Consider the following 15,902-nt stretch of genomic DNA (forward strand, 5'->3'; position numbering starts at 1 on the left):
CTGAGGACCCAAATATAAAGCAGTTTAAGACGTGATCCACAGAAGTCAGGCAGCAACATAATCAAAAAATGTAATGAAATATAGCCTTCACACAGATGTTGAAATTTACCATGCACTGCATTGTCGAGTTACAAAAGCTATCGTTTATTGGTCCAAACTGTCCATGCTAGGCAAGCACTAAACTGACCGCTTTCACAGCAAACAATGCGAGAGCACTAGGCTCTTCAACTTACCCATTATCTACACAAAGGTCTATGTTTTGCTTTGCACCGTCTTTGAATTTCTCCTCTGTCATAAAAGCAAACATAGTAAAATACACGAACAGAAACAAGACAAAGAAAGGTGAATGTGACCTGGATCTTTACACTTTGTATGTCTCACCATATGTAAGTGCTGTGCTGGGGAGGATAAGAGATGTGGGGGGAACATCAGGAATTCTTGGGTCTTTATGATATGACTCAGTTGACTGTGCAAGAGGCATTTCTTGTGATGTATGCTTCTCTACAGAACAAGGAACTGGAATAGTCATTGCTTCTTTCTCTGCTGGTTCCAATTGTGAAATGCTGGGGAGCCCAGGGATTCGAGTCAAATGTGGACATGATGGAGCCATTGCAACCATGTACTTCATTTCATCTTGTTCATTTTTATCTTTGCCTGGGAATTTTGCACTGAAAAAAATCTTCTCATTCTGCAGCTTCTCAAACAGGGACGTGCTGTGTGTTGTTCTACTTTGTATATCTGTACATTCAGAGCTAAGCATCCTTGCTGATGGAAAACCTGGGGTACATGAAACACATGGAGCAGATGTGTATAAGCTGACCATGTTTGGTGGTCTGTTGGCAACTTGAGCAGAAGGAAAACCATGTACTCTGGCCTCTTTTGGACAAGATGTTACTGAAGTCACCATGCCTTTCATGCTGTTGCTACATAGATGGTCCTGTCCAGCAAGTGATAAAATCATTTCTGCCCTCTTCTCCTGAGACTTTATCAAAATTGGTTTTGTTTCATTTAGCCACCCTGTGCTTGGGATTGTAGCCACTGATGCAAATCCTTTGAGATTTGAAGCACTGGAGCAGCAGGGTACGAAACTTATCATATCAGGTTCAATCTTGGATTTGGTTTGAGGTGCAGAGGGGAACCCAGGGATCCTGGATGCTTCTGGGCAAGATGGTGCTAAAGCCAACATCACCTTTGCAGTTTCTTCGTCTTGATTTGGACTGTGTATCACAGAAACTTTCTCCTTTGATGGCCTATCATACAAAGTGTGGGGATCAAGAAGCCATTGGAATTCTGATGTCCCTTCAAATGAGGCAAATCCAGGGAGTTTGGATACTTTGGGGCAAACAGGTACAAGATTCAGCATATTGTATCGGGGAACAGATGGGAAGCCTGGAATCTTTGATGCTCCTGGACAAGAAGGCACCAAGGCAAGCATGTTGTGTGGTTCATCTATGTTGATTGGTGAGCTGTTGATCCTAAACTGAAAGTTCTTTTGTGGTCTGTGCATCAGTGAACCCAGTTCAGCACCCCATCCTTGCTCCTTGTGCCCTTCAACAGATGGAAATCCAGGTATGATAGAAATTAGGGGGCACAAAGGAAGGAGGCTGATCACATTTTGACCATAATACACTATTTTGGGATTCGGAATAGATGGGAAACCAGGAATACTTGACACTTTAGGACAAGATGGTACACAGGACACCATATTCTTCATTATCTTTTTGTTGTCATTTGGTGTGTCAAATATGACCGCCTTCTTTGGTAGCCTCTTCAGCAATGACCCCTTTTCTATTACCCATCCTATACTCATATCCCCATCAACTGATGAGAATCCAGGAATTTGGGAACCTTGGGAACACAGTGTAAAAAGGCTGATCATATTTGGTGCACAATACAAAGTTTGAGAATTTGGATGAGAAGGGAATCCTGGCATCCGTGCCTCTTTTGGACAAGATGGCACAAGAGAAACCATTGCTTTCTTTGCTTTCATATCTTCTTCACATATGTCAATCAATGATCCCTGCTTTTCTCTTAATCGTGATTCAAATAGTGGTTCCTTGCTCACTGTCCACTCTTTTGAAGTATGTGATGATGGAATTCCTGGTCTTTGTGACACTTTTGAGCATGACCATGAAAAACTGACCATATTTGCCATGTCAACATCAGTCACTCTAGGTTTTGGTACAGAGGGAAACCCAGCAATACGTGATTCTCTTGGGCAGCTTTGTGCAAGAGACACAACTCCTTTCATGTCTTTGTCAATTTTATTATCCTCCAGTAGTAATACAGACTCTTTTTTATTTTGCTTCTCCCATAATAGTTGATGAATAGTGTTCCAGTCTTTGCTGTCAGCTTTCTGTATTGAAGGAAAACCAGCTATACTTGAGGTGGCTGGGCAAGATGGAAGGAGATTGACCCCACTATATGTATTACAGATTACTGTAAGATCCAGAGCAGATGGGAATCCAGGGGTACAAGCTTCTTTTGGACAAGTTGGGGCTAAAGCTGACATTGCCTTTATGTCATCATTGTGAGGTCTCTCTTCAATCATGACTGCGTTGATTTTTGGCGATGTTACCCCTACTGGCTTGTAATCTGTAGCCCAGCTTTTGCTCAAATGTTCAGTCAATGATGGGATACCTTCAATGCAAGAGGTTTTGGGGCAAGAGTTTAAAAGGCTCATCATATTTGATTCGTGATGTGCTACAGTAGGTTGTGGAATTGAGGGGATGCCTCGTAGGCAAGAATGTTTTGGGCAAGTTCGTACCACAGCTCCCATTGGTTCTATTTCAACCTTCTCGTCTGGTGACTCTGTGATTAAAAGTTCAGTTTTCATTGTCTTCTCTAAAAGTGGTTCCTGTTGAGATACCCATGATCTGTTATTGGCTTCACTGACTGATAGTGAACCAGGTATGTTGGCTACATTTGGACAAGCAGGATAAATATCCCCCATATTTGATCCATAAAAAACTAAACTGTATTGTGGTGCAGATGGAAACCCTGGATTTCTGGCCTCTCTTGGGCAAGAAGGTACCAGTAAAAACATTTTCTTCTTGTTCTTTTTATCAGCCTTTGAAGCATTTCGTGGTAATTTTACCTTCATTTTTAACTGTTTCTCCCAGATTGGCTTTTGATCTCTCAGCCAGTGTTTTTCCTTTACAGGTAATTTGGACGACATGCCAGCAATGTTTGTCACACTGGGACAAGCTTCTGAAAAAGTGTACTGTTTGTACTCAGTTTCAGGCTTCACATAATATGGCACACATTGTGCTTGAGGATGGGAGGACTTTTTATCTGCTATTTCAATAGCCTTTGATGGCTTTTCCCAAGTGGACTTGCTGTCCAGCAGACATTCATTTGTTTGTTTAGCAGTAGCAATGAATTGAAATTTTGGGCCTATCGGCAATAGATCTGCCATCCCAGCTTCGGTATCTGTCTTCATTTCATCACCAGTGTCTAACGTCATGGAAGGGAGGCTGTCCATTTCTTTTATCATTTCCATTTCTCCCTCTGATGCGTTTCTAGTTACCTCTGTAGTTGCCTTCGGTAGCTCTTCCCATTGTATGGTCTTGTCTGTAGGAAACTTTATTGTAGTGGCTTTTGGTAGTTCCTCCCACAGTATGGTCTTGTTTGTAGGAGGCTTTTCTAACAGCTGCTCAGCATTATTTATTTGGGTTTGGGATGAGTGTTCTGCTGCACCAGCAACAATTGGGCATGATGGCTGTAGTGAAACCATGTTTTCATTTCTAAAGAAAAGGTAAATACAAAGTAAAAGTCAAAGTTTACTGCTGGAAGATGCCAAACTAAAATAATAATGTATAAAAGCCTTCCCATAAGAAACATTGTAGGCTTGGGCGGTATCAAGGTATTACTGTATAAAGGGGTATTTAAAAGTCCTGAAGGTATGATTTTCAATACCTTAAAAATAGAAGTGCTTGTCTGTCTATTTAACTGACATAACGATGCTGTATAGGCTATGTAGTACAAAGCACGCACCACCAGGGGTCAGTCTCTATCTGTGGAACAGGCAGCTGAGCTGAGATACATGGCAACTGCAAGTGGTGGGGATAACGTTACAAGACTAGTTTGACAGCACTGCCACATATAATTTTTATCTTGAAATGACTTCTTACAACCACAAAAGCAAAGATGTCAACACATCATCTCTGTTCAGCCTAATGAAGTGTCTGTATCTGCTGTGGCAACAGCTGTCATTGCGTCTTCAGCAGAGTGCTTATTTCCTATCTATTCATTATTCTATGGGCCATAGTATTAAAATTCAGCAAGACTTGTCGAAGTTGGCTACTTTCATATTAGAAATAGTTTAAACGATTAAACGTTCGCCCCCTCGCTAGTCGGCACCAGAATTATTAGCCGGTTAAACCAATTAGTGTTTCATTTACGTACAAGGCCGCTTAACTGCAACTAGTGGGTGCAACAGAGCCGTCAGATAGCATTCCCCCTCCCTGCGGTAATGCGTGAATAAACAGCGCAGTGGGAAATTAGAAAGATGTCCTCTCGCAAAACCAGCGCAGTTATGCAGTACTTTGATCTAGAAATTGAAAACAATGTAGGCTGTGTCAGAAAATAAACTGGCATATAATCACTCGACTGGAGCAATGTGCAACCACATTCAACTCAAGCATTTGGATGTTAACCTACACTGAACGACGGCTGCTGCTGCTAGCAGTGCTAGCCACACACAGCCCACATTGACGTTGTTCACCCAGAGATGCTGTGATCCCGCCCAGTCTTTAAAGATAACGCAGCTCATCACGACAATGACCTCGCAAGATATGCTTCCACTTTGTTGCAATATGTTGAGCCTGAATGCTCATGTTCATAGTCATACCGTACGGCGCAAAGTGTCTCGTACTTCAGCGGCATTAAAATCTGACATGACAATATTTTTGGGGACAATGTTTCAATACTTAACAATAAACTGTGCTATATTTTGACTGTTTCTTGAGTATTTTCCTCTTTTTAACCTAGTCGACTAGTCTTAATGAAAATTTTCATTTAGTGGATAGGGAAATTAGTCGCCAGGAACATCCCTAATTAGAAACACAGCATAGTTGGTTGGACAATGTCATACATGCTACAATGACTTCAGTAGCTCAGCTTTTATGCTATATACCCCAGTAAAATGTCAGGAAGATATGAGGTTATGTTAAAAGAGATAACGCCCAAGCCTGATAACACTGTAATTATACATATTTTCATCACAATACAATGCAAGCCTGGTATGGTGTACCTCAATCAATTAGTTAGAAGTAAATAGTGTTTCAAAGTATATCTCAATCAATTTACATATGATAGCAACACTGGAAATAAAACTGTATATCACTTTTCCTCATTCTTAAGATAGGTGTTTTACTCTCATGCATGCAGTTTCAACAAATGCTATTCACTCCAAACATCCTGTTTTAAAACAACCCACCACTAGAGCTAGAAAGCTGCACTGCAAACAAAACATCATGCCACAGCATTTGCTTAGGTTAATGTGACAACTACAGTTATAATAGCCAGAGCAGTAAAGCCAGCATTATTACTAAATTTAAAAAAAAATTCAAATTGTTCAACAGAAGCATTCTTCACAGTATACCCCTCAAACACTCTGTTGTACAACATTTAAAGAAAGAGCAAAGTACCTCAAAGTCATTATTGAACTGTGTCTTTCCATGGAAATATCTGCAGCTTTTATTTATGTATGTATGTTTGTATGTATGTATGTATGTATGTATGTTATTTATTCATTTTTTTTATTTATGATATCACAAACTGATATGCACATGTACTCTGCTGCTCTTTCGCTGCCATTTTGTGTCTCTATGGCAAACCATTTTGCTCACTATTGCTATAATTCCACTATTATCGAGAAGAAATGAAGCCATCCTCACGAGGACATAATAAATTAAAACCATGCAACACACATCACTACACCCAGATCAAATTGACAAGAGCAGATGCCATGTATCAGCCTCTCTCATACTTACCCACTCTCAGAGAATCTAACGCACTCTTGATCCACAGTGTCATAACTTGTCGTATTGATGTTCATTGACAACACTGACAAAGTTTTATTTGACTCTTCTAAGGGCATGAAACCATGACCCTCCACAGTCACTACAGCAGTTTGGGCCTCTTTGCCAACAGTTTCTCCCTTTTCATACATTGATAACTGTGTTTCTTGAGTATCCTTTTGACCCCAGGGGCTGAAACAATGGCAAGTGACAAGAAAAAACTGTATAAATTTCGGTGAACCAGAGAATAACTAAAAGCTATACAAAGTATGACACACACATAACAAATGTAAATTTTGCCCTAAATGAGTCAGTCAGATGGTGCTGAGATAAAGCAAATGCATTACTGTGGAAATACATCACATCACATCATTACATCACTGTGCAAACCAAGGCAACCCACCTCCTACTAACACTCAATAACAGTGGCATGTCAGGAACAGAGTGCCACATTCTGCAATGCAAGTTTCTGAAAACAGAACCCAAAAGCATGTTTCAAAAACTAACCAGCTGACATCACAGAGAGAATTTCTACTCCAGCTCTACAACTCACTCACCCTTTCTCTAGAGCAGCTATTTCTTCAGCCTCAATCGGTATCCAAAAGCCCTGTTCATCTTTATGTCTCTCTGAAGCCGAGCATACATCAGATTTTATTTCCTTTGTGTCAAAATCTAATCTTGTTGGACTGGCCTCATCCCATGACATCTCAATCCCATTAATTCTAGAGGATGGCTGGTCAACTTGGATTTTAGAATTTGGTGATGGCAAGTCTTTGACAATGGCCTCAAAGGGACAGGTTGATGACTTAATTGTCATTTTTTGTTGTACATCCTCTGGTACATCTTGGCTAGGGAATATAAGATGCATGGATCTCTCTGTCGCAGAAATTTTACAAGGAGAATATTCTTCCAATGGCAGCTGTTGCCTTGCAAAGTTCTCTCTTTCTTTTTCAATTCTTTTTGTTCTTGGCCACCTGTGTTCTGAATGGTGCACATGTGTTGATGGTACTCCAAGAACAGAAGCTTTCTTTGGGCAAGATGGCACAATATTTACCATATTCGGAAGCCGCTCTACGTCAGCTGGGGGCACTGCTGTGAAGCCTGAACTAAGAGCAATGTTTGGACAAGAATGTTCAAGGAAAACAATTGTCTTCATTATATCTTTGTGAAGGGAACAATACTTTGTGTAAAATGGACAGCAGTCTTGTGTCTTTATTATCGCCACTGGCCAGCCAGCTACTTCAGAATCAGAAATAACTGACACTCTTGAGGGGAAGCCAATGATACTTGACTGTCTTGGGCAACATGGCACCAACTGTACCATGTCTGGATTTTTTTCCACCATGGGATCAACAGCTTGGGGACGTGGAGCAGAAGGAAATCCAGGGTTCAGGGCTTGTCGTGGACATGATGGAAGCATACTCAGCATTATTTCTTTATCCCTACATGAGATTTTCTTATCTGTAAAATCTTGGTGAACAACTCTACACCTTCTATCAAATGGAATTTTCCAAACTACATCCCTGTCCACATGCCAGCTTTCATATTCCTTTGCACTATTCTTTGCAGGTAGACCTGGAATTTTACTGTGTTTTGGGAAAGTGGATAAGGATTTAAACATACTGAGAGCCTCTTTCGTTTCATCTTTCACAGGTCTCTCTCCAGCCTTAGAGGGAATTCCAGGAATATATGAATGTTTTGGACAGGGTGGCAACATTGATACCATAATTCTAACCACGGCCCATTCTCTGAAATACATCTTATGGTCATGTATAACTGGCAGTCTTCCTGCGTTAGCTAATGGCCTTTCCCATACTGGCGATTGGTCCACACTCCATTCTGCTTCATCAGACTCACTGTGGAATAAAGAGGGTATTCCACATACTCTGAAATGTCTTGGACAAGTAGGCAAAAGGTTGATCATACTTGGTATGTCTGCCAACATCTGACATGGTAGTGATGGAAAGCCCGGTAAACAGGCTGTCCGTGGGCAGGAGGGCAGTATTGATACCATATTTAGGATCATATCACTTTCAAAATAGAATATATTAACATCATGTAAATGTAACATATCTGCAGACTTCTCCCTAGGAAGAAGCAGTGACTCACTTTTCATTAGCCACTCCATTTGTTCTGTGGTGTGTCTAAGTGACATTCCAGGAACTCTAGATTCCTTTGCACAACTGGGCAATAAATTAACCATAGTATGGCCATATGCCAATGTCAGTGTCAGAGAAGAAGGAAACCCAGGTACACTGGTATTCTTGGGGCAAGAGGGTAATATTGCACTCATACTTTCAGCAGTGTTCTTATCAAAACAAAAAAATGCATTTAGAATCTGCACTTTCTTTTTGATAAGTGGACACTCCCACTGTAAACTTTTAGAAGCAAACCATTCATTGCAACTGGACAAACTAAGATTTTGTCCAGTCTTTGAAGGCCAACCAAGGACTCTACTATGCATGGGGCATGAAGGCATTACATTAACCATACTGGGTTCGTGTCGTGGAGCAGAGGGTAAGCCATGAACTCTGGCTCTTTTTGGGCAACTTATCAACATATCTACCATATCTTTAGGGATAAATGCATGTATGGGTATCCAGTGAAAAATGTAGGCTTGTGTTTCCTTCTCTGGTTTCTTGTTAATTAATTGCCTCAAAGCATGCCAATCTCTGCTCTCTGAACTGTTTTGATCTCGAGATGGCATACCAGGAGTTCTGGTCTGTTTAGGGCATACAGGTGCAAGACTGACAATACTCGGTAACAGCCTCTGTGGTGCTCTGGGCATACCAACAAGGCAAGTTCTCATGGGGCATGAGGGCAACATTGCCACTGAGCTGAAAATTTCTCTTTTGTCTACATCCTGAGCAGCACCTGGGGACATATCTAGAATAAAGACTTCAGCTTTACTCAAGGGCTTCTCCATCAATACATGTCTGATTATATCCACATAGTCACCTTGAGCACTGACTGTCTCCTTAGAGGGTAATCCAATGACTCTAGTTTTTCTTGGGCAAGACGGCAAAATATCTGCCATGTTAGGATCTTGGCTTGGTGCAAACAGAACACCAGGCAAACTGGGTTCTTTTCTTGGCACAGAGGGAAAACCAGGGATGGTTTCCTTCCTGGGACAAGATGGTAACATATCTACCATATGTTTTATATGTTCTTTATCCTCATGTGACTTTTCCTGAACCAGAACAGGAGTACCTCTGAATGGTCTATCTAAACTTAATTCCCTCAAAATATGCCAGTTGTCATTGTATACCATAACTCTTTCTCTACCTGGCATGCCTGCAATTATTGTCTGTTGAGGGCATGTAGGTAGAAGACTGGTCATACTTGGAACATGTGAATCCTTTTGCAGTGGTGCAGAAGGGAACCCTGGAACACTGGCATTTCTAGAACACGTTGGCAACATGGCCACCATGACTTTAATCATATTAGTATCACTAAGAGTTTGCTCCTGAATGCAAGACATGTGTGTTACAAATGCTTCTTTTATCTGCAATGGTTTCTTCCATAGAGAACATCCATCCCAAACTCTCTTTTCATATCCAGTCACTGATTCAGCAGAAGCTAACCCTGGAATCCTGCTAATTCTGGGACATGAAGTGAAAAGACAAGTCATATTTGGCTCACGTTTCAAAGCTGAAGGGAATCCAGGAATACTAGCAGAGCTGGAGCAGGATGGTGTTAAGTCCACCATTTTTGCAATTCCTGCACTACCCTCATAAAGGGAACTAACAGTGTCTGAATACAGGAGTAATGGAAATCTGTCGCTGGATAACTTCTGAAAGAATAAACTTCTCTCATTAGACCACGCTAGAACTTGTGACTGACGTAAAGATGGCATGCCAGGAATCTTGGAACATTGTGGGCAGACTGATTGTAACTTAATCATACTTGGCATCCCCACTGTTCGTTTAAGTTGAACTTGAGGCTGTGCAGAAGACGTTGAATGAGAAAAAGTACTCCCTGTTGGACACAACAGACCAAGTTCCACCTTAGATATGTACGTACACTTTTCTTCTATACTGACTTCAGAGCTTGGTAAAACAAGTTCCTGTTTAACTATCCTATCTCTTTCACTCAATGGTCTCTTATCCATAGACCCAGCCACATTGTCAGTTCTCCCTTTCTTCATACAATGTTCTGGGTCCAAACCATGTACAACAAAGCTTTTTGTGGGAAACGAAGCAAAATCCACCTTAAGGTCTTCTCTTTGTTTTGATAAATTATCTGTTGTGGTCTGCTGTGCTGAGAAAACCCCCAAATCGGAATCCAATCTTGAAGTGACTTGGTCTGAGGCAGTCATGTTGCATAAGGTTTTCTTGTCCATAACAGGTATTGGAACTGCAGGGCTTATTTTTTGAGTGTCTCTTTGCGGCTTCTTCCACTGTGAGTTTTTCGCAATGGACTGTTCTCCAGACTGAGTTTCAGGTGTTTTGTTGATCACCATTGGAGCAAAAGCAGAATTGGTGTCTTTGAGACAAGATGACACTGAGGCAGCCATGCTCTCATTTCTGAAGGAGTAAAGTATACCAAAGATTCACGTCAAAACAAACGACTCAAGTGTTGTAGAAAGTTGTTCAAAAATGCCTAAATGAAATTTACTTATCTTTAAATATCATGATTTACTTTTATATTGCGAATGTTAACATTGAACCTAGACCATAGAATGGGGATTTTACTGAGCGCCATGCTACACTTACCCTGAATCCATAGCTACTGCTTCTTTTTTATGAGCCACTCCTATCCTTCGTAGCGGTTTTGTGTCAGTGGTTGTAGCAGTCTGAGGTAAGTGCAACAAAGGTTCCTGAAGTGATCTAGTAGGTTGGGGGTTGGAAGGAGAAAGGGGTAGACGCCGAGCAGACTCTGGTTGGGCTATTGGATTCCCTAACTGAATGGACATCTTGGACAAGTGACTTCTTGGGTTAACCAAAGGCTCCTTGACTGAAGCAGATGTGGAATCTTGAAAATCAGGGTTTTGCTTAGATGCAGAGGTAAAGGGAGGAAATGTTGGCTGGATGTTAGGGAACGTCCTTCCTGGCCTTGATTCTGTTTGATCCATCTGTGTTTTTGGCATCTCAAAATATTTTAGCCCTGGGGCTATGGGCTTTCTTTGGCTAGGGGGCAGAAGTGAGGCCATGCTCTCAGGTCTGAGGGACAAACAAATTAAGATCAGAGTTATGATGTAAGGAAAGTCTTCACCGCAGTAATGCAGTCCACATCCAGGTCCTACTCAGAGAATTCCACTTAACAGCACACAAGCAAATGAGCAATGTGACATTGAACTACAAACACTATAGATGTCAAAAATGTACAACAGGAGATTCAAACCAGAGTCACAAACCAAACAGGCGTTTTGTGATAAATCACAGAAGGAATAACCAGGTCTTGCCAAGCAGCAGAAGCCTTTGTAAAAATAATACATTGAAACAACACTGCCAGATCACTTTCTACATCAACATGACTCTGACTAAGTTGCTTTGTGTTTAAATTTCAACAGAAATCCTGTGTGCTAGGCAATTTCACGCACAGCTGAAAAAGCAGCACAATAACACATTTTGCATCGCTGAAACAAAGGGCATCAGGGTCTTGCTTCACCAAATTTTACTGTGAAAAATAAAGGAATAATTTTGGGATTTTTGCAAACCTGTTATTTCTGCCTTTGTGTGCAACAGAGTTTTCAATTTAATGTAAGAGTTTCCTGTTTAACCTAGAATTATTTCAAACATTCCCACAAGTGCTTTCAAGCAAAGCAAATGGTGAGTTTGTTTCTTTGTAAGATGAAGTATCTAAGCAAAAGCTGCTTATCAAAGCCTAACCAATTAATGGCAAATGCATGCCAAAACATGCTTTACTACAATAGCTGTCTTAATGATTTTGTGACGCTTGTGTAGACAGGGACTTTTTAAAGCTGCACTAAGTGTTGTAAGACTACTAGAGGAAATAAAGTAGATCTCCGAAACAAGCTCAAGCCTTATGGGCCTACCCAATTTGTAAAGCCCCTAACACACCAAGCTGACGGTCGACCGTTTGTCATCGTCAGGCTGTCGGTGAGCGTTTGTCGCCTTAGTTTTTGGAGTGTGTCACGCACCATTGGCACAAGTTGGCTCTTGTTGCCTGTTTTTGGCTGATTCAGCTTGTTCATTCAGTGTCGGTGAAAGAAATCATTTTGATTGGAAGTTCAGCTCCATGCACAAGATGAGAAACAGAAGTGAGAAAAGCAAGAAGACGGCTAAAGTCGAGTAACAGATCAAAACAAACTTCTTATATGAGGTAAGATTATTTTTTAGCCATTAAGCTCTTTAGCAGAAACGATTCTTAATTGTTTGTGTTAATGTTCAATAGCGCATGGTAAACGTAATTTGTTCTTTCAACATTGGGTTGTGTTGTTAATGTACTAACTGGTTAACTAGTGCCTTGAATCCATCCTGTCCATCTTCCAGTTTCCCTTTATGAATGACAAATACAGAGTACCACTGCCTGCTGCTGTAGGGAGTTATTTCCTCTCACACAGGCACAGAACGTACAGGCGAGTTGGTCGTTGGCCGTGGTTTTGCAATGCACAGGCAGCATCAGGAGATGTAATAGTCAGCCTTCATTACCATTTGTTCTTTGATATCAGTTTGGTGTGTCTGGGCTTTACAGATAACATCCAACAAAAACATAGCAAAATGGACATTCCTTTGGGGTCAAATCAAAGTCTACCATTTCCAGACTACTTGCTGCTGAAAATAAGATTTGGCTCTTCACCAGCCATGCATTTACTTGGCTCCACCATTTTACAATGGCCAGGTAACATACAGTATAACCAATGAATGAGCTTGTGAACTAAAGGTAGCTGTGCATGCCTATATGTCAATTTACACAAACCAACAAACCAAAACTATTATCTGGAAACTGCACAAAGCTTCAGAGTGGGTTTACTAGCAACCTTTTCACAGTATAGTGAGTGAATATTCAGTGATCATATAAAAAATTGCTTGGTTTTAATTCACATAATTTGCTGTCTGCTCAGGCTCACTATCTTTTATTTGTTGGAGGGAAAAATCAGGTCTGCCAGGGAAATTCCAGGTACAACCCTTCCCTGTAGAAAGTATTCTGTGTTGAATTTTAGTATTGACCAAAGCCCTGGAATATATTTGCCTCCAGTTACTGGGATGAATTAGGATAAATCAACTTTAACTTCTTCTTAGCCCAACCTTACTTAGCCTTAGATTCAGAGGTATTCTTTGATGGACAGAGAGCTTAAAGAGCTTGTTGCTGACATCCCAGTAATACTGCAATCCGCAAAAAGAGGAATAAAACATACGGCAGGCTGCCTGTTCCAACACACTAGAAGCACACAAACCACCATTTAATACTATCCATAACTGCTATCAGTGGAGAGCACAGCAATACAAACCCATGTCTGTTTAAATTAAAAAGTCTGAATAAAAAAACAGACTGTATCTCTCAGCACACTTTATAATCAGTCAGTGTCTTCTTTGACTTTGAATAAAGATATAGACCTATTTTACTCCAGTTGCCAAATGTAAGTATGGAACAGACTACACAACAGACTACAGTATCATGTGCACTGCGGAAATTACTTGTTGCCATGTATAATTGCACAGCAAAACTTGTTAGTAATATATACATGCAGCGCAATTAATGTTTGATTAAAATTATATATATATATATATATATATAAAAATCTACTCCTAAATGCTCTGACACTGTTAAATTCATGTAGTAGCAAAGAGCTTTGTATTTCCAGGTTTTTGGACAGGTTCATTGCACATGTCATTAAGTATACACATGGAAATTTATAAATGTTGTGCATAGTTGAAAGGACACACACCAGTGGAACCAGCAACCAAATGATTTCACACTACACCCTCAAGTGTTCACATGGGCTGGTGAAAATATCTCTTCAACATGTACTAGAAAATCACAAACGGAAGCTTTATGTATACTTCCACTTTTATACAGACAGTTTTCACCTGTGCTGTCACTCTGGTGATCTCAACCATAGACTGTATGCAGAAATGGACATGACAAGTCACCGTGAGTGAAGCAGAAACATTTCGATCGCCCCCTGGTGGCTGGTTGCAGTATAGGTCATAAAGCCTGCATTCTCCATGTTAGTGGATGGCACATCGGCCAAACTAAAAGCTCAAAGTACACATCAAAGAAATTTTTCCCAAAGATGTTTTTTGTCATTTAAAGCCCCTACAAGGAACTTTCATTTTGAGTTGATTTTGGCGACCCTGTGGACAAAAGCGGTAGTGTTTTGCCGGAATGAAGCCTACATTTCCCATGAGCTCTAGCGCGTATTGTCGTAAAGACGCTTACCTGGCTCGCGCATGTGTTTGTTTTGGGGATGAATGAAACAACAAGACGGGAAAACTTTGCCCCCGCTCCTATCGGGGATCCCAGCTCACCTCTGCCGCGCCCCAGCTCCACCTCTCCGGCGTAAGCGCCACCGCCGCCGGGGTAAACGCAGCGGTCGGCTGGTAAGGCTGAAGGCCTGTTTGGCGAGCACTTCCACGGCTTCTTGGACTGAGTATGGAGCGGTGCCTCGCCTCTTTATTTCTCGGCACTCGCTGGACCCTGTCGACGCCTGGCTGGTACCTGTCGTCGGCCCGGATGAGGTGTTCCAGCCCCGCGGCCCCTGCTCTCCTCGTCCCCGCTGGCGCGGGGTGAATCTGTGCAACCTGCGGCCTCTGTGTGTGGCTCCCCGGACAGCTAACGCCGTGGACCCACCGGCTCCTGCCAGGATTGGGCTGGTAAATGCTAGATCGCTAGCGAACAAAACGTTTATCCTGAAGGATTTCCTGACTTCCCGAGGATTGGATTTTCTCTGTGTGACTGAGACGTGGCTGACTGTTGGTGAGTCCAGAGCTTTCACAGAACTTTTACCCGCTGACTGCTGCTATTTTAACTCCCCATGGACGTCAGGTCGAGGAGGAGGAATAGCGACTATTTATAAGGGTAACTAAATGTAAGCAGCTAGGTAAGATGAAGTGTGCCATCTGAGTGCTGTAAACCGCTTCGTCCCGGAAGCGACCTGTGGCGGACCCGGACACAGTTTCCTAAAGGTATGGATATACACTACTTAGCTTATCTTCACACCGATGGTCTCATTTGCTGTTGTAGGTCACGCACAGACATCAGCAGAAACGAGAGACTTTTGCATATCCAGTTAAAAGTTCCTTGTAGTGGCTTTAAGGTAGTTTTTATCACTCTGCTGTACGTTGAAGTATTTGTTTTTTCTGATAAGTTTGGTTTGAATTAGTTATTTAATGCTAGAAAACAGGGAGTTTACAACATGATTGACAACTAAGTGAGCCAATCGGTGGACTTGCCTGAAGTGGCACTGCTCAAGATTGGTCGCACGGGAGTATGGGCGGGAAAATTGATGTCATGGAGATCGCTACTGTACTGTAGACTCTGACTTCGAATTATGTCCACCACAGCAAGATGGCAGCAGCCATATCCGGGATAATCTATCTTCACCTCTGTACAGTGGGGGTAAGCGGAGACATGTCGTCCATCTTTACATACAGTCTATGATCTCGGCAGTTCAAATAGCCTAAACCCCTGCCTGGACTCTATGAGTTCAAACTAAACGGAGGCCCTTATTATTGGCCCTGAGAGTGCTCAAAAGACCGAGCAGCAGTCTGTCTTTAACTTCTGTCTTTTTCAACCTGCAGCAGCACGTGTACTAACAGGAACTAAGAAACAAGATCATATTTCTCCTGTTTTAGCTTCTCTGCACTGGCTCCCTGTAAAATCCAGAATTGAATTTAAAATCCTACTGTTAACTTATAAAGCTCTAAATGGTCAAGCTCCGTCATATCTTAGAGAGCTCATAGTGCCTTATTA

General features: G+C 41.6%; 2 protein-coding genes across 10 annotated transcripts in view; both read right to left on the bottom strand.

Annotated features, from left to right (window-relative positions):
• The window catches only part of ehbp1l1a (EH domain binding protein 1-like 1a), a 61,639-nt gene that overhangs the window by 15,539 nt on the left and 30,198 nt on the right, over nucleotides 1–15,902 (bottom strand). For 2 of the 9 annotated variants that reach the window (XM_050066779.1, XM_050066780.1), the window contains exons 15-19: nucleotides 10,739–11,185; nucleotides 6,581–10,549; nucleotides 6,427–6,492; nucleotides 5,997–6,215; nucleotides 3,530–3,746 (exon numbers count right to left, since the gene is read on the bottom strand). The exons of 2 other annotated variants lie outside the window; for them this stretch is intronic. In XM_050066779.1, the coding sequence (XP_049922736.1) occupies nucleotides 3,530–3,746; nucleotides 5,997–6,215; nucleotides 6,427–6,492; nucleotides 6,581–10,549; nucleotides 10,739–11,185 (4,918 nt within the window). The remainder of the gene's footprint in view (nucleotides 1–3,529; nucleotides 3,747–5,996; nucleotides 6,216–6,426; nucleotides 6,493–6,580; nucleotides 10,550–10,738; nucleotides 11,186–15,902) is intronic. 5 more of the 9 variants (XM_050066777.1, XM_050066781.1, XM_050066778.1 and 2 more) reach the window with 5 other exon arrangements.
• Nucleotides 19–3,519, bottom strand: LOC126403935 (uncharacterized). The gene is made up of 2 exons (XM_050066787.1): nucleotides 382–3,519; nucleotides 19–288 (listed from the first exon to the last, which is right to left on the bottom strand). Exons 1-2 carry the CDS (start codon nucleotides 3,500–3,502, stop codon nucleotides 230–232), a joined length of 3,180 nt encoding a protein of 1,059 aa, XP_049922744.1. The 5' UTR covers nucleotides 3,503–3,519; the 3' UTR covers nucleotides 19–229.

This window comes from Epinephelus moara, chromosome 17 (genome assembly GCF_006386435.1).
Source record: "Epinephelus moara isolate mb chromosome 17, YSFRI_EMoa_1.0, whole genome shotgun sequence".
Lineage (NCBI taxonomy): Eukaryota > Metazoa > Chordata > Actinopteri > Perciformes > Serranidae > Epinephelus > Epinephelus moara.